Source organism: Salmo salar, chromosome ssa24 (assembly GCF_905237065.1).
Source record: "Salmo salar chromosome ssa24, Ssal_v3.1, whole genome shotgun sequence".
NCBI lineage: Eukaryota > Metazoa > Chordata > Actinopteri > Salmoniformes > Salmonidae > Salmo > Salmo salar.
Window position 1 is genome coordinate 13,853,721 of NC_059465.1, and position 19,381 is coordinate 13,873,101.

General features: G+C 43.4%; 1 protein-coding gene across 1 annotated transcript in view; it reads right to left on the reverse strand.

The window, feature by feature from the left end:
• The window catches only part of LOC106585065 (single-stranded DNA-binding protein 2), a 96,666-nt gene that overhangs the window by 50,309 nt on the left and 26,976 nt on the right, over nt 1-19,381 (reverse strand). Inside the window, exon 2 of the mRNA XM_014170825.2 lies at nt 1,285-1,357. Within this exon, the coding sequence (XP_014026300.1) occupies nt 1,285-1,357 (73 nt within the window). The remainder of the gene's footprint in view (nt 1-1,284; nt 1,358-19,381) is intronic.

The window sequence follows — 19,381 nt, forward strand, 5'->3', positions numbered from 1 at the left end:
CACGCACGCACGCACGCACGCACGCACGCACGCACGCACGCACGCACGCACACACGCACACACGCACACACGCACACACACACACACACACACACACACACACACACACACACACAGTAAAACCATGTGATTGAGCGGTGGTGTAGAGTGGATGTCTACGGAAACTGTACACAATGGGGCGACTATCATGGTATTGTTTAGGCTGGCTCTGAGAGTGACATCACCCTGCTGTAGAAGGTTTACAGCATGACTCAACTCCCCTGTTAACCTGACTTTCCAATCCTTCTCTCTGTCAGTCTATCTCTCTATCTCTACTTAGTTCAGGAGCCTATTTGAAATAAACAACTACAGTCGTAGCGTGAACATTCTGTTCATCGTAGCCAATGTTTGAAAGTGTCAACAGTGAACACCATCCAACTAACCCATGTTCCCTCAGCAGCAGAAGCAGTGGTCTGTCTGTATTTCGCCAATCAGAGGTTGTGTTGGGTTGTGTTGGGTCTCAGGGTCTTAGCCTGGAGGTGTCAACAGATGTGTGTGGTAAACACAGCTCTATGGAGTGGCTAACAGCTATTTAAAGCCTTGTTCCTCTCCTGTCCTCTACTCCAGTAGGAGCCATGGTGGGTTGGGTAGTGTAGGGGGATGGGAGGGACGGCTGTGTTTATACACATCCCTCTCTCAGCTAATGTGCTCGGCGCCCACACTCAAACCCACCGCCTCCCTCTCTTCTCCACCATCTCCGGAAGACAGACGGAGTGATATGCCATGGGATGCCAGAGAGGAAAGGGTGTGTGTATTTGTGTGTGTCCGTGTGAAGGGGGGGAGGGGGGGGGGTTGGAGCCAGCTGATGCATTCTCTATTGCTCTTTTCTTTCTTTTTTCATTTTCCTTTTCCATTTTAATTTAGAGTGATTTGGAGAAAATTACTGGTTTCAACTTTCAAACCTCCTTACCTGCATACAGAGACAGACAGACAGAGACAGAGAGAGAGAGAGAGAGAGAGAGAGAGTAACCTGTCAGCTAGGTGGTCTATCGTAACTCTCTGGGCTGATCCCAGTAATGGAGGCTAAATACTGAACCCCCTACTGCCCTGCCTGCTCTGCCAGCTCAGCACTGTGCTCCACACTAATTCAATTAACCACACACACACACACACCAGACACTGCATAGGAGGCAGAATCAGCCCTGCTCTAGGAGAGTGGACACACACACACACACACACACACACACACACACACACACACACACACACACACACACACACACACACACACACACACACACTTACCTCTGAGAGGAAGGTCTGTGCTGACTTCTGTGCCCCTACGTGCAGCAGGTACTCATACACATAGAGAGCTAACCTGCACAGGGAAACATAAGGATGACATGTTAGTAGTATGATCACCAGAGTAAAGTAGTGTGGCCACACTAGGTTGTGTCGACTGGATAACACAATTCGACCTCTCCTGTTCAATTCCAACTAACCATTTGAACTTTGGGCCATATGAGACAGAGCCAATGAGAAGGCTTCTATACCCTCGACAGACTCTGCTAAAGCTGAAAACACACAGGCAATAGAAGAACAAACAGCATGCTGAGATGAGTTGGCACAGAGGGAACACACAGGAAATGCCTCTGTTTTACCCCAGGCACTCTATACCCCCCAAAACACTGTGCTTTTCCCACGTTGGGAATTCATTACACACTTGATTCATTCATTGATTCTTTACTCTGTACTGCTCTGTTGATCAAACTAACTTGGAGGGCAGGCAGGTGGTCTACCTGATCCACAGATACAAGATATCCATTGATCTGTCAGGGATCAATGCAGGATCAGTCAGTCTCTTAACAGTACAATTCAGGCTTGGCTGGGTCTCGGAGTTACAGAACTGTAGAAACATGGATTCAGTCTAGAGCAGCGGTCTTAAACATAAGGACGTGGGCTGGATCCGTCTGCCAGCCCATTCAATCCAGCCCGTGGGGGATTTGCGGAAAAAATAAATAAAACATATATATTTTTATGGATAAAACAATCCCAATTGACAATGAAATGACTCAAACCAATATCCATAAATGAAAGTGCCCATTGACGCAATGGCAGAGAGCGAGGTTCTTGTCAACATAATACAACCATCTTTTTGGCTGCAGACTCATCTGTATGTGTCCAACAAAAGTTCAGCATTCACCTTCTGATACCATTTCTGTCAAGGCCTCTGCGCATACAGTTTGACGCATACGTTCGATAAATCCAACGTATGTACCACACAGAACGTACCACAACTCTCTCTGCAACGCAATGCTGCAAGGCAAACGCACTGTTCCATTGGAAAACACTGTCGGTGTGATCGAGGCGTAAGTCCTGCAAGCCATATACGTTTTTCGCGATCAGTAAGGTTCAAGGTAGAATCGTCATTCAGAAGAAGTGTAGTTAGTGAAAAGGGAAATCTTTTTAGCAGCAATGGTGGATAAAAACATGGAAATCTGTTTCCAGAATGTGGGGTATTTTGGACTTAGAGCCTCTTCACACTTACTACACTTTTCGTAAAAATACCGTTGGCTAGACAAATTACTCAAATGTGAACTTGCGTACTTGCTTACGTCTCGTCCGCTACCTCCGGAGGTAACGCAAGACATCGCCCGACATTTGCCCCCCTTGAAGCAGAGCAGCGTAAACAGAATTGTCTCGTGGAGACAACACTCCTACAGTATAAATGGTGTTTTTGAAATAGCTGAAATGTACAGCATGTTCAATTCTGAAATTGTTGCCATATCGGCCGGCTGCACTGAGCCACGCAGTGGTGTAGGGTATAGGCCTACGCAGGTATACGTCATATAAGCACTTATTTTTCAGTGGGCATTGCCTACACCCACTTCTTCATCCCCACTGATATTTATCAAAGTAGTGTAGTGGAGGTATACGCCCGTATCAATTAATAGGGTTGATGGAACTGATCGGAATGTTTAGCTTAAAATGTTGATAAACTTCTTTTTTTTCACATTTTAGGCGCAGCAATGTGCACACGGCAGTAGGCCTACGCCTGAATGTTCCAAAATGCAATTTGCGGGAAAACACTGTTCTAAAATGCAAGCGGTTTCATGGACAGAGATGGACATATCCGTTAGAAAGTGGGTGGATTTAGAGATGCAACAACTATCATGGGTTGCTAATATGATTAGAGTAATGCCTTTGGCTGCTAGGCAATGAAAGAAAGTTGAAAGAAAACCAATAGAACAGGAGAACGCATATGAGTAAGTCTATAAAAAAGAATTGCCTCCATGTTTCTATGGTGGGATTTTGGCTATAGGCTACTTTGTCGCAAGGTAAGACATGCCTCATAATATGAAGTAAAATGTCTATGTTTCAAACAATTAAGGAACAGGAAAAATATATTGACGCTAATGATAGGTTCTAACCGTCTTCAGGTAGATGGAAAGGCTTTCCCAAAAACCTTCTCTATTAAATGTTAACTAGCTACAATGTAGCCAATGCCTACCTGACAGAATGATATCATGATGATGATTATTATTTGCATCAATCCAGTGACCATTTCTTTTGCAAACTCTATCTCATGTGCTACAGAAACACCTTTAATCATACAAGAGTGCTAGGTGCCTGCATACCTTAATGAAAGGCTACTCTAAAAAATCCACATTTCTTATTTTTTTCCCCAGACCTCAAAAGTGGTCTCCTGATGTGGTTTAATTCGAGTATACCAACTTCTCCAGGCACCACTACACGACTGGAACCACATAAACTATGGAAGCCCATCCCCACCACCAAAAATATGTAAAATGGGATATATTTTTTCATTTGTAACATTGTGTGGTGATTTCAGGAGGTGGTGAGGATGTTTCCTGGGGTCCAGAGTTTTTCCTAATCTGGTAGCTCCTTAGACTCTCCTTCATATCTCGTTGTGGGAATAGGGCCTTAGAAGTTCACTTGACCTTTCTCCCTGGTGAGGGTAGTATGAAAGCTCACCAGCTCTCTGGATGTGTCCCAAATGGCACCCTATTCCCTTTATAGTGCACTACTTTTGACCAGAGCCCTGTATGCCCAGGTCAAAAGTAATGCACTAATAAAGGGAAAAGGGTGCCATTTTGGATGTATCCTGTCTGTGCCCAGCCATAGCAGGCAGCAGCGGGCAGGCAGCAGCGGGCAGCAGCGTAGGCAGTAGCAGGCAGCAGCGTAGCGTCTCCTCAGTCTAGACTAACATCTCAGACTGGGACAAAAATAAACCCTCCAGACACCTCTAGTCTACCTCTCTGAAGATGATGGACTGCACATCTCTCCAGACTCTCTCTCTGTGCCTCTTGCCCTCGCTCGCTTTCTCTACCTCTCTCTTCACCTCTTTCCCTCACTCTCTCTACATCTCTCTGCCTCTTTCCCTCGCTCTCTCTCCAACTCTCTCATCTATCTTGTCTTTCTCTTGAGAGGCCTTGTGTTTAATGATGAAGGGATGAGGTATGAAAGGAGAGGAGAACAAAAGGAGCAACACAGTGTCTGCAGCAGGCGGCGGAGTGGCGTGATGTTTAACCACAGAGAAGACAAAGCTTTTCACAGGGACAAGGTTAACGCAACGACGTCCCATGAATAAAACATGGTGATGTTCATAAGGCTGCGTCTCTTTCTATCTCTGTCTGTACTGTCTGTCTGTACAATACAATATACTTTATTGATAATTTACATGAAGTCAGCAAACAAAAAAACACTATAATACATGCAGTACGGAAAACTGGAAAGTTAGTACACAAGTCACACATATTAATGTCTCCGCGGCCTACTGTCCGACCGTATATTGGGCCTGCATCTGGCCTATGTTCCACTGTTCGGCCTAATGGCCATCGGCATGAAACCTCTCTCTCTCTCGCTCTCTGAAATATGATGGGTAATCAATATTACGCTGTGACTCTACTGTGTGGCCCTAAGAGACACATCTGCCCATTGACAAAATATGACAGAGAGAGGAGAGGAGAAGGAAGAAAACCAAGGAAAGCAAAGAGAGAAGAAGAGATTTTTAAAAAAGGATAGGAGAGATCTGGAGAGGTGAATAGAAGAGTGGGGAGAAAGGGAGATGAAAGGAACAAGAAGAGGAGAAAAGGCAAAGTATAAAGAGGTGCTAATTCCCACAGCGCTGTTTCTACTGACCTAAGAAACGCAGGTTTAAATGCGCTGAGGCTTGGCAAAAATATACCTATAAATCACACTTATTAAAATGGCCCTGTCTGTTCCTCCATTATTGTGTGGAGCTCTCTCTCTCAATTCATTTCACAGGGGCTTTATTGGCAAGGGAAACAAGTTTACGTTGCCAAAGCAAGTGAAAATAAAAGTGAGAAGACACAAAACATTGACAAAAAACTTTAAACACTCAAAAAGGTTTAGAAAAGATAGACATTTCAAAATGTTATATTATCAGCTATTTACAGTGTTTAAGTAATGTGCAAATAGTTGTAGTACGAATATTAGGGGAAGATAAATAAACAGATAAATATTGGTGGTATTTACAATGTTGCTCCAGTGGTGACCTTTTCTCAACAGGCCACAACTCTTGCTGCTGTGATTGCACACTGCGGTATTTCGCCTAACAGATATGGGAGTTTATCAATGTTTGATTTGTTTTCATTTTTTGGGGTCTTTGTGCTCTGTGGGAAATATGTATCTGTAATGTTGTCATACATTTGGCAGGAGGTTAGGAAGTGCAGCTCAGTTTCCACTTCATTTTATGGGCAATGGGCACATAGCCTGTTTTCTCTCGAGAGCCAGGTCTGCCTACGGCGGCCTCTCTCAATAGCAAGGCTATGCTCACGGAGTCTGTACATAGTCAAGGACTATGGGTCTTAATTGTGGGTCAGTCACAGTGGTTAGGTATTCTGCCACTGTGTACTCTTTGTTCAAGGCCAGATAGCATTCCAATATGGTCAGTTTTTTTCCGGTTCTCTCTATCACACACACACACACACACCAGTGGCGGTCGGTGCCGTTTAAGATCAGAGAGGACAATCTTTTTTTTAATGACCGTGGCATTGTTGGGTGACTGTCATTCATATTCCATTCACCCAGCTCAATGTAACATTAATAGGCTTAGGATATTACACAAATTTTCCCTATACCCATCATGAGGTTGCTACAACCTAGCCTACGAATGAAAGTTTACAACGTAGGTGCACAGGTCAAGAGAAAAATTTGAGTCATCACGGTGACAAGGTTGCACACTCTTGCCTGCATCTAGCTGATACAGGGTGTAATCATTAGTCCAAACAGTTGCAAACAAGAGTTTCTATTGGCAAATTCAGGTATGTTTATCCCACACACACAGTTCACTTTCATAGCAGCCACATAAAAACAGGATGATCACTTTGCTCATTGTGTAATTCCTTCTCGCATCTACGACTACGCACTCTCGTTCTCTCACCTTCTACCTTCACTTGTGGACTTCTGTCCACAACACAACAGCTGTCTGTGACCAGGTGAAAAAAAATTAAAAGCCAAACCTTCATACCATAACCGCTAACCACTACACACAGCCTACATGATTGTCACCATATTACCTAACGTCATGGTACACATAGCTACTAGAACTAACATGTTAGTAAACTTGCTACACTCCTGCAGTACAGTGTACAGCAAGCAGTTTAGCCGACTGAAGCAGGTTTTCCTCTAGAATTGTGCCTGTGCTTAGCTCCATCCCATTTTTATAAGTCTTTGTTGATGTCCAAGCATACCCATACCATGATGCAGCGACCACCATGCTTGAAAATTAGGAGGCAGTTACCCATGATGTGATGTGTTGGATTTGCCCCAAACATAAGGCTTTGCATTGAGGCCAAAAAGTGTATTCCTTTGCCTTATTTTGTTTTTCAGTATTACTTTAGTGACTTGTTACATACATGATGCATGTTTTGGAATATTTATATTCTATGTATTTTTATTCTTCTTTTCACTCTGTCATTTAGGTAATTATTGTGGAGTCAGAACCATGTTGTTGAACCATCTTCAGTTTTCTCCCATCACAGCGATTAAACTCTAGCTGTTTTAAAATCACCATTGGCCTCATGGTGACATCCTTGAGCAGTTTCTTTCCTGTCCTGCAGCTCAGTTCAGAATGGCGACTGCATCTTTGTTGTGTCTGGGTGGTTTAAAACATCAACCACAAAATAATTATTAACTTGACCATGCTTGAAGAGATATTCAATGTTTGATTTGCTACTGTTACCCATCTACCAATTACTGCCCTTCGTTAAATAAATCACATTTTATTTGTCACATGCGCCAAATACAATGCTTACTTACAAGCCCTTAACCAACAATGCAGTTAAGAAAAAAATAAGTGTTAAGAATGTATTTACTAAATAAACTGAAGTAAACAAAAGAGCAACAATAAAATAACAGCTATATACAGAGGGTACCGGTACAGAGTCAATGAGCGGGGGCACAGGTTAGTCGAGGTAATTGAAGTAATATGTATACAGTGAGGGAAAAAGCTATTTGATCCTCTGCTGATTTTGTACGTTTGCCCACTGACAAAGAAATGATCAGTCTATAATTTTAATGGTAGGTTAATTTGAACAGTGAGAGACAGAATAACAACAAAAAAATCCAGAAAAACATGTTACGCATTCGCGTAACAGGCAGGCTCCTCGTGGAGTGCAATGTAAAGCAGGTGGTTAGAGCGTTGGACTAGTTAACAGTAAAGTTGCATCCCCGAGCTGACAAGGTAAAAATCTGTCATTCTGCCCCTGAACAAGGCAGTTAACCCACCGTTCCTAGGCCGTCATTGAAAATAAGAATGTGTTCTTAACTGACTTGCCTAGTTAAAAAATATTTATATAAAATAAAACATTTAATTAAATGTAAAAAAAATAATAATAATAAAACATAAAAATCGGCAAATCGGTGGGCAAAAATACAGATTACCGATTGTTATGAAAACTTGAAATCGGCCCTAATTAATCGGCCATTCCGATTAATTGGTTGACCTCTAGTATGTAGGTAGAGATAAAGTGACTATGCATGGATAAGCAGAGAGTAGCAGCAGCGTAGAAAAATGGATGGGGGGAGGTCAATGCAAATAGCCCAGGTAGCCGTTTGGTTAGCTGTTCAGGAGTCTTATGGCTTGGGGGTAGAAGCTGTTAAGAAGCCTTTTGGACCTAGACTTGGCGCTCTGGTACCGCTGGCCGTGCGGTATAGACGTCCTGGATGTCAGGAAGCTTGGCCCCAGTGATGTACTGGGCCGTACGCACTACCCTCTGTATTGCCTTGCGGTCAGAGGCTGAGCAGTTGCCATACTAGGCGGTGATGCAACCAGTCAGGATGCTCTTGATGGTGCAGCTGTAGAACCTTTTGAGGATCTAAGAACCCATGCCGAATCTTTTCAGTCTCCTGAGGGGGAAAAGGCGTTGTCGTGCCCTCTTCACGACTGTCTTGGTGTGTTTGGACCATGACAGTTCGTTGGTGATGCGGACACCAAGGAACTTTAAGCTCTCAACCTGCTCCACTACAGCCCCGTCAATGAGAATGGGGGTGTGCTCGGCCCTCTTCCTGTAGTCCACGATCATCTCCTTTGTCTTAATCACATTGAGGGAGAGGTTGTTATCCTGGCACCCCGCTGCCAGGTCTCTGACCTCCTCCCTATAAGCTGTCTCTTCATTGTCGGTGATCAGGCCTACCACTGTTGTGTAGTCTGCAAACTTAATGATGGTGTTGGAGTCGTGCTTTGCCATGCAGTCATGGGTGAACAGGGAGTACAGGAGGGGACTTAGCACGCACCCCTGACGGGCCCCAGTGTTGAGAATCAGTGTGGCAGATGTGTCGTTACCTATCCTTACCACCTGGGGGCAGCCCGTCAGGAAGTCCAGGATCCAGTTGCAGAGGGAGGTGTTTAGTTCCAGGGTCCTTAGCTTAGTGATAGCTTTGAGGGCACTATGGTGTTGAACGCTGAGCTGTAGTCAATGAATAGCATTCTCACATAGGTGTACCTTTTGTCCAGGTGGGAAAGGGCAATGTGGAGTGCAATAGAGATTGTGTCATCTGTGGATCTGTTGGTGCGGTATGCAAATTGGAGTGGGTCTAGGGTTTCTGGAATAATGGTGTTGATGTGAGCCACAACCAGCCTTTCAAAGCACTTCATGACTACAGACATGAGTGCTACGGGTCGGTAGTCATTTATGCAGGTTACCTTGGTGTTCTTGGGCACAGGGACTACGTTGGTCTGCTTGAAACATGTTGGTATTACAGACTCAGTCAGGGACAGGTTGGAAAGGTTTAAAGGTCTTACTCACATCGGCTCCGGAGAGCGTGATCACACAGTCATCCAGAACAGCTGGTGCTCTCATACATGCTTCAGTGTTGCTTGCCTCGAGGGCACGCATAGAAGTAATTTAGCTCATCTGGTAGGCTCGGGTCACTGGGCAGCTCGCGGCTGGGTTTCCCTTTGTAGTCCATAATAGTTTGCAAGCCATGCCACATCTGACGAGCATCAGAGCCGGTGTAGAAGGATTAAATCTTAGTCCTGTATTGAAGCTTTGCTTGTTTGATGGTTCATCGGAGAGCATAGCGAGGTTTCTTACAAGCGTCCGGGTTAGAGTCCCACTCCTTGAAAGCGGCAGCTCTACCCTTTAGCTCGGTGCGGATGTTGCCTGTAATCCATGGCTTCTGGTTGGGGTATGTATTTACAGTCCCTGTGGGGACGACGTCATCGATGCACTTATTGATGAAGCCAGTGACTGATGTGGTGTACTGCTCAATGCCATCGGAAGAATTCCGGAACATATTCAAGTCTGTGCTAGCAAAACAGTCCTGTAGCTTAGCATCTGCGTTATCTGACCACTTCCGTATTGAGCGAGTCACTGGTATTTTCTGCTTTAGTTGTTGCTTGTAAGCAGGAATCAGGAGGATAGAGTTATGGTCAGATTTGCCAAATGGGGGGCGAGGGAGAGCTTTGTATGTGTCTCTGTGTGTGGAATAAAGATGGTCTAGAGTTTTTTTCCCCTCTGTTGCACATGTAACAGGCTTGTAGAAATTAGGTAAAATGGATTTAAGTTTGTCTGCATTACAATCCCCGGCCACTAGGAGCGCCGCCTCTGGATTGGCATTTTCTTGTTTGCTTATGGCCTTATACAGCTCAATGAGTGCTGTCTCACTGCCAGCATCGAATTGTGGTGGTAAATAGACAGCTACGAAAAATATAGATGAAAACTAAATTGGTAAATAGTGTGGTCTACAGCTTATTATGAGATACTCTACCTCAGGCGAGCAAAACCTCAAGACTTCATTAATATTAGATTTTGTGCACCAGCTGTTACTGACAAATAGACACAGCCTGCCATCCGTTGTCTTACCGGAGGCAGCTGTTCTATCTTGCCATTTTTTACATTTTTATAAATTCGCAAAAGAAAATAAAAACCTGTTTTAGCTTTATCATTATTGGGTATTGTGTGTGGATTGATGAGGGGGGGAAACGATTGAATCCATTTTAGAATAAGGCTGTAACGTAACAAAATGTGGAATCAGTCAAGGGGTCTGAATACTTTCCGAATGCACTGTATGTATGTATGTATGTATGTATGTATGTATGTATGTATGTATGTATGTATGTATGTATGTATGTATGTATGTATGTATGTATGTATGTATGTTTTTTTTTAGGGGGTACATAAGCTTTAATATTAAGGCCAGCATCCCAGAATATCCTCTTCACTGTTGACGTTGAGACTGGTGTTTTGCGGGTACTACTTAATGAAGCTGCCAGTTGAGGAGATACTCTAATGTACTTGTCCTCTTGCTCAGTTGTGCACCGGAGCCTCCCACTCCTCTTTCTATTCTGGTTAGAGACAGTTTGCGCTGTTCTGTGAAGGGAGTAGTACACAGCGTTGTACGAGATCTTCTGTTTCTTGGCAATTTCTAGCATGGAATAGCCTTAATTTCTCAGAACAAGAAAAGACTAACGAGTTTCCGAAGAAAGTTCTTTGTTTCTGGCCATTTTGAGCCTGTAATCGAACCCACAAATGCTGATGCTCCAGATACTCAACTAGTCTAAAGAAGGCCAGTTTTATTGCTTATTTAAATCAGAACACAAGGACATTTCTAAGTGACCCCAAACTTTTGAACGGTAGTGTACAGTCGTGGCCAAAAGTTTTGAGAATGACACAAATATTAATTTTCACAAAGTGTGCAGCCTCAGTGTCTTTAGATATTTTTGTCAGATGTTACTATGGAATACTGAAGTATAATTACAAGCATTTCATAAGTGTCAAAGGCTTGTATTGACAATTACATGAAGTTGATGCAAAGAGTCAATATTGGCAGTGTTGACCATTCTTTTTCAACAACTCTGCAATCCGCCCTGGCATGCTGTCAATTAACTTCTGGGCCACATCCTGACTGATGGCAGCCCATTCTTGCATAATCAATGCTTGGAGTTTGTCAGAATTTGTGGGTTTTTGTTTGTCCACCCGCCTATTGAGGATTGACCACAAGTTCTCAATGGGATTAAGGTCTGGGGAGTTTCCTGGCAATGGACCCAAAATATCGATGTTTTGTTCCCCGAGCTACTTAGTTATCACTTTTGCCTTATGGCAAGGTGCTCCATCATGCTGGAAAAGGCATTGTTCGTCACCAAACTGTTCCTGGATGGTTGGGAGAAGTTGCTCTCGGAGGATGTGTTGGTACCATTCTTTATTTATGAGTGTGGTCTTAGGCAAAATTGTGAGTGAGGCCACTCCCTTGGCTGAGAAGCAACCCCACACATGAATGGTCTCAGGATGCTTTACTGTTGGCATGTTACAGGATTGATGGTAGCTCTCACCTTGTCTTCTCCGGACAAGCTTTTTTCCGGATGCCGCAAACAATCGGAAAGGAGATTCAGAGAAAATTACTTTACCCCAGTCCTCAGTAGTCCAATCCCTGTACCTTTTGCAGAATATCTGTCCGTCCCTGATGTTTTTCCTGGAGAGAAGTGGCTTCTTTGCTGCCCTTCTTGACACCAGGCCATCCTCCAAAAGTCTTTGCCTCACTGTGCGTGCAGATGCACTCACACCTGCCTGCTGCCATTCCTGAGCAAGCGCTGTACTGGTGGTGCCCCGATCCCGCAGCTGAATAAACTTTAGGAGACAGTCCTGGCGCTTGCTGGACTTTCTTGGGCGCCCTGAAGCCTTCTTCACAACAATTGAACCACTCTCCTTGAAGTTCTTGGTGATCCGATAAATGGTTGATTTAGGTGAAATCTTACTGGCAGCAATATCCTTGCCTGTGAAGCCCTTTTTGTGCAAAGCAATGATGACGGCACGTGTTTCCTTGCAGGAAACCATGGTTGACAGAGGAAGAACAATTATTCCAAGCACTATCCTCCTTTTGAAGCTTCCAGTCTTTTATTCGAACTCAATCAGCATGACAGAGTGATCTCCAGCCTTGTCCTCATCAACACTCACACCTGTGTTAATGAGAGAATCACTGACATGATGTCAGCTGGTCCCCTTGTGGCAGGGCTGAAATGCAGTGGAAATGTTTTTGGGGGATTCAGTTCATTTGCATGGCAAAGAGGGACTTTGCAATTAATTGCAATTCATCTGATCACTCTTCATAACATTCTGGAGTATATGCAAATTGCCATCATACAAACTGAGGCAGCAGACTTTGTGAGAATTAATATTTGTGTCATTCTCAAAACTTTTGGCCACGACTGTATATATTTTCCTTTTTTATTATTTTATCCTAACCCTAACCCTTCCCTAATTGGAGTAAACTAATGGACAACAATACTTAGGCTTCTACTTCCAGCTTATACATACAGTTGAAGTCGGAAGTTTACATACACCTTAGCCAAATACATTTAAACTCAGTTTTTCTCAATTCCTGACATTTAATCGAAGTAAAAATTCCCTGTCACGTCAGTTTGGATCACCACTTTATTTTAAGAATGTGAAATGTCAGAATAATAGTACAGAGAATTATTTATTTCAGCTTTTATTTCTTCCATCACATTGACAGTGGGTCAGAAGTTTACATACACTCAATTAATATTTGGTAGCATTGCCTTTAAATTGTCTAACTTGGGTCAAACATTTTCCGTAGCCTTCCACAAGCTTCCCACAATAAGATGGGTGAATTTTGGCCCATTCCTCCTGACAGAGCTGGTGTAACTGAGTCAGGTTTGTAGGCCTCCTTGCTCGCACACGCTTTTTCAGTTCTGCCCACTAATTTTCTACGGGCTTGAGGTCAGGGCTTTGTGATGGCCACTCCAATACCTTGACTTTGTTGTCCTTAAGCCATTTGCTACAACTTTGGAAGTATGCTTGGGGTCATTGTCCGTTTGGAAGACCCATTTGTGACCAGGCTTTAACTTCCTAACTGATGTCTTGAGATGTTGCTTCAATATATCCACATCATTTCCTGCCTCATGATGCCATCTATTTTGTGAAGTGCACCAGTCCCTCCTGCAGCAAAGCACGCCACACAACATGATGCTGCCACCCCCGTGCATCACGGGATGGTGTTCTTCAGCTTGCAAGCGTCCTCTTTTTTCATCCAAACATAACGATGGACATTATGGCCAATCAGTTCTATTTTTGTTTCATCAGACCAGAGGACATTTCTCCAAAAAGTACGATCTTTGTCCCCATGTGCAGTTGCAAACCGTAGTCTGGCTTTTTTATGGCAGTTTTGGAGCAGTGGCTTTTTCCTTGCTGAGCGGCCTTTCAGGTTATGTCGATATAGGACTCGTTTTACTGTGGATATAGATACTTTTGTACCTGTTTCCTCCAGCACCTTCACAAGGTCCTTTGCTGTTGTTCTGGGATTGATTTGCACTTTTCGCACCAAAGTACGATCATCTCTAGGAGACAGAATGCGTCTCCTTCCTGAGCGGTATGATGGCTGCGTGGTCCCATGGTGTTTATACTTGCGTACTATTGTTTGTACAGATGAAGTGGTTCCTTCGGGCATTTGGAAATTGCTCCCAAGGATGAACCAGACATGTGGATGTCTACAATTGTTTTTCTGAGGTCTTGGCTGATTTCTTTTGATTTTCCCATGATGTCAAGCAAAGAGGCACCGAGTTTGAAGGTAGGCCTTGAAATACATCCACAGGTACACCTCCAATTGACTCAAATTATGTCAATTAGCCTATCAGAAGCTTCTAAAGCCACATCATTTTCTGGAACTTTCCAAGCTGTTTAAAGGAACAGTCAACTTAGATTTCCTAGCCAACTTGCCAAAACTATAGTGTGTTAACAAGACATTTGTGGAGTGGTTGAAAAAGAAGTTTTAATGACTACAACCAAAGTGCATGTAAACGTATGACTTCAACTGTACTATATCAATTTTACGTACACAATATATATTTTGTTTGTTTTCAGTCCCATCCTTCAGCTATCTTCAACCCTCCCATCTAACTCTGAAGACCATCCAGTTTTGATTTCTAGCTGCCATATATTGTTCCACATGTAACTTATTATCTGATTTGTTAAGCCAAAGTTTACTCCTGAACTAATAAGGCTTGCCTAAAAAAAGGGAGGGGGGGGGTGAATTCTTCTGCAATGACTATATTTCAGTTATTTAATTTGTAAACATTTGTAGAATTTGCACTTTGAAATAATGGTGTAGATCAATGACAAAAAAAGCACAATTAAATCCATTTCAATCATACTTTTTCTAACGCAACAAAATAAAATCCAAGGGGGTGAATACTTATGATACCCACTGGGCCTGTCAACTGGATGTGATAAAGGAAGCACACACACCAAAAGCTCTTAGAATTACTCAATAAACTCCCAAAAATGACTAGCTCTCCTGACCTGATCTGTGAATGATTCAATAGGACCTGAAGAGCCAGAAGAAGGAAGTCAACAAAGTCAAATACTTTTCAATTGTATACACTAGGCCTATCATAACAAAATATATTTTCTATTTTCAGTAGCATTTATCCTTGCTCTTGAAATTAGCCTTTTGAAGACAAACTGTTATCTTTGTTTCCCACAGCAGCTGCACTAGCAATCTACTTTGACCAATCTGTGAAGCCAATGAGCTCCACCTTACATTAATCACGGTGAATCAGGATTGAAACAGGATCAAGTGTTTGTCTCATCTATACGAGTGTGTGTGTGTACGTGTGTGTGTGTGCGAGTGTGCATGTGTGCATGCGTGCGTGTATGGGATCTGGCCTCCTTCAAATTCAAGTATTGTCCTCAGCACTCACATCTAATTAAATTCATATGTTGGTAGCATGCTCCTCTGAGTCTACAGTAGTGCAGTAGAAGTCTCCAGGAGGCTCAGCAGCCAGGACCAGGCTAGCTGTAGCTTAATGAAGTCAGGGAGCTGAAATGCTGCTGATTCTCCATTTTCCCTTTTTCACTGAGCAGCACAGAGAGGAGAGGAGATGAGGTGAGAATTCTTGCTGTTTGGGCAGACCTCAGCACCTGGGCCTGTGAAGTTACCCTACTTTATAGAATCAGCTTATGAGACCAGCAGATCACTGCTAATCAATTTACTGCCACCGTAATCACAACTGGAGTTAGAAATCAAAAAAGACAATTCATTTGGCACTTAACTATTAAAGATGAAAAGGAAATGGGCCAAAAGTCATTATGTTCCTGATAGTGTATCAGCACCTGTGATAAAACACAACATTATCTGTAAGACATGCTCAATATGAGTGCAGGTGTACTGTATGGGTCAAACAGCCTTGCAGCTACCCTTTGACCTTGTCCAGGAAACAAGCTGATTCGTCATAACACTTAGAACAAAGGGTTCCAAAAGGGTTCTTCGGCTGTCCCCATAAGACACAAAATCATCATGCGTACCTGTATCCATACCCACACATGCCGTCAGAGCCAGCCCTAGCCTTTTGGGGGGCCTAAGTGTAATTTAGTTGGGTGTCCCCCTTCACCTTGCGAGCAAAACATTTTAGCAGCTCTCCTCTTGACAGCGGAGAGAACAAATATACATTTTAGAGTTCATTTCCTGCAATTCTACACATCATGTCATATACATAGAGAAAGTGTTGCAGTTTTAAAGAAAGTTTGATGCAATTCTACACATTTTGCCATGGGGTGGAGAGAAATGTTTGCAGTTTTTAATATGATATCTGATTGAGAGTGACTAACAAAATCAATGGGGACCACCTGCTTTCTACAAGTTTAGATAGCTGGTTAGACTAACTTACAAATCTAAAAAAAAATTGTTCACATTGAGTGTCTATCAGTGACTGACATAACAAGAGAAACTGCTGATGCATAACCTAATAAAGAAATTACACCTTGTGTATTCTACTATTCTAACTCTCAAAAGTAAGTTGAGACCCCGACAGGCGGATGGACGGACAGACGGGACGGGAGGGCTGTGGCAATTGATCCGCAGGCCTTCAAAAAGGGGTCTCAACCCTTTTTGGTTCCCGGTACAATAATTTTGGGTTCCATGTAGAACCCTCTGTGGAATGGGTTCTACATTGAACCCAAAAGGGTTCTACTGGAAACAAAAGAGTTCTACATGGAACCAAAAAGGGTTCTTCAAAGCTTCAAAGGGTTCTCCTATGCGGACAGCCGAAGAACCCTTTAATGTTCTAGATAGAAAAAAAGGTGCTAAGAGTGTAGAACAGACAGTGCTGACTGGTGTTGGACAGAGAGGAATTGGATCCAGAGATGGAGAGAGAGTAAGAAACAAAGAAAGGGAGAGAATAACAACAAAGGAGAGAAAGAGAGGTCCCAGTACCACAGCTGTAGTACAGCCTCCAAAAGGAGGATACAGCAGTTTCGAAATGGTGACAGTTAATCTTCCACAGATTTGCAACAGAGATGAAAGGTTCTGGTAAAGAGAGGGAGAAGGAGGTGGGGGATTAGAGGAAGAGAAGACAGACGGGGGTCTGAAGGAGGGGGTTAGTGGGTGAGCCACACAATTAATACTCCTGAGGTCTGGAAACGTTAATATTCTAATAGTGACGGATCTGACAGAACAAGTACCGGCCTAGCCAAGCACCCCTGCTGTGCCCTCCTTCTGCAAATTAACACAAACCCACACTGGAACAAGCAGCAGGGAAAAGTAGGCTCTTTCTCCTGCCTTTCTCCCAAATACACACTAGAAACACAAATACAGAGACCTTCAGGAGAAAAGAACAGATTGCATTTCTGCAGTATGGAAAATATGAATTTCCACATGAGTAGTAATTTCTGAGAAAGTAGTAAGAACGAGAGCGTGAACATGAGTTAAGACCAGAGCTGACATTTTTAAAGTGCATATGGAGTTCAATCAAAGGGTGTCTGTCTGGCAGACAAAAACATAATAAAAGTGAAAATGGGGTGTTAAAAATGTTGCAAGACGTGTACCTAAATCTGCTTAATATTGTCTTTCTTATCCCAGAGAACTCTCCGTGTCAATGGTCAAATCAAATTTTATTAGCCACATGCGCCGAATACAAACGGTGTAGACATTACAGTGAAATGCTTACTTACGAGCCCCTAACCAACAATGCAGTTTAAAAAAAAAATACAGATAAGAATAAATGATAAAAGGAATAGGTTTTGTCGTGCCCTCTTCACGACTGTCTTGGTGTGCTTGGACCACATTAGTTTGTTGATGATGTGGACACCAAGGAATTTGAAGCTCTTAACCTGCTCCACGGCAGCCCCGTTGATAAGAATGGGGATGTGCTCGGTCCTCTTTTTCCTGTAGTCCACAATCATCTCCTTTGTCTTGATCACATTGAGGGAGAAGTTGTTGTCCTGGCACCACACGGCCAGGTCTCTGACCACCTCCCTATAGGCGGTCTCGTCGTTATCGGTGATCAGGCCACTTGTGTCATCAGCAAATTTAATGATGGTGTTGGAGTCGTGACTGGCCATGCAATCATGAGTGAACAGGGAGTACAGGAGGGGACTGAGAACACACCCCTGAGAGGCCCCTGTGTTGAGGATCAGCGTGGCGGATGTGTTGTTACCTACTCTTACCACCTGGGGGCGGCCCGTCAGGAAGTCCAGGATCCAGTTGCAGAGGGAGGTGTTTAGTCCCAGGGTCCTTAGCTTATTGATGAGCTTTGAGGGCGCTATGGTGTTGAACGCTAAGCTGTAGTCAATTAACCTCTCTTGGGCAGGTGGGACGCTACCGTCCCACCCACGGTTCACACTATTCAACGGAAGCTTCTAAAGCCATGACATCATTTTCTGGAATTTTCCAAGCCGTTTAAAGTCATAGTCAACTTAGTGTATGTAAACTTCTGTCCCACTGGAATTGTGATACAGTGAATTAAAAGTGAAATAATCTGTCTGTAAACAATTGTTGGACAAAATTACTTGTGCCATGCACAAAGTAGATGTCCTAACCGACTTGCCAAAACTATAGTTTGTTAACAAGAAATTTGTGGAGTGGTTGAAAAACGAGTTTTAATGACTCCAACCTAAGTGTATGTAAACTTTCGACTTCAACTGTGGGGACGACATCATCAATGCAATTATTGATGAAGCCAGTGACTGATGTGGTGTACTCCTCAATGCCATTGGAGGAATCCCGGAACATATTCCAGTCTGTGCTAGCAAAACAGTCCTGTAGCTTAGCATCTGCTTCCTCTGACCACTTTTATATTGATCTAGTCACTGGTGCTTCCTGCTTTCATTTTTGCTTGTAAGCAGGAATTAGGAGGATAGAATTATGGTCAGATTTGACAAATGGAGGGCGAGGGAGAGCTTTGTATGCATCTATGTGTGTGGAGTATAGGTGGTCCAGAGTTATTTTTCCTCTTGTTGCACATGTAACCTGCTGATAGAAATCTGGTAAAACGGATTTAAGTTTCCTTGCATTAAAGTCCCCAGCTACTAGGAGCGCCACCTTTGGGTGAGAGTTTTCTTGTTTGCTTATGGCGGAATACAGCTCATTCAATGCTGTCTTAGTGCCAGCCTCTGATTGTGGTGGTATGTAAACAGCTACAAAGAATACAGATGAAAACTCTCTCGGTAGGTAGTGTGGTCTACAGCTTATCATGAGATACTCTACCTCAGGTGAGCAATAGCTCAAAACTTCCTTAGATATCATGCACCAGCTGTTGTTTACAAAAATACATAGACCGCTGCCCCTTGTCTTACCAGACGGCGCTTTTCTATCCTGCCAGTACATCGTATAACTAGCCAGCTGTATGTTGATGTTGTCGTCGTTCAGCCACGACTCCGTGAAGCATAAGATGTTACAGTTTTTCATGTTCAGTTGGTAGTTTAATCTCCCGCATAACTCGTCAATTCTATTGTCCAAAGATTGCACGTTTGCTAGCTGAATGAAAGGAAGTGGGAATTTATTTGATCTCCTACAAATTTTCAGAAGGCAGCCCGACCTTCGCCCCCTTTTCTCCGCCTCCTCTTCACGCAGATCACGGGGATCGTGGCCTGTTCCCATGGAAGCAGTGTATCCTTTGCGT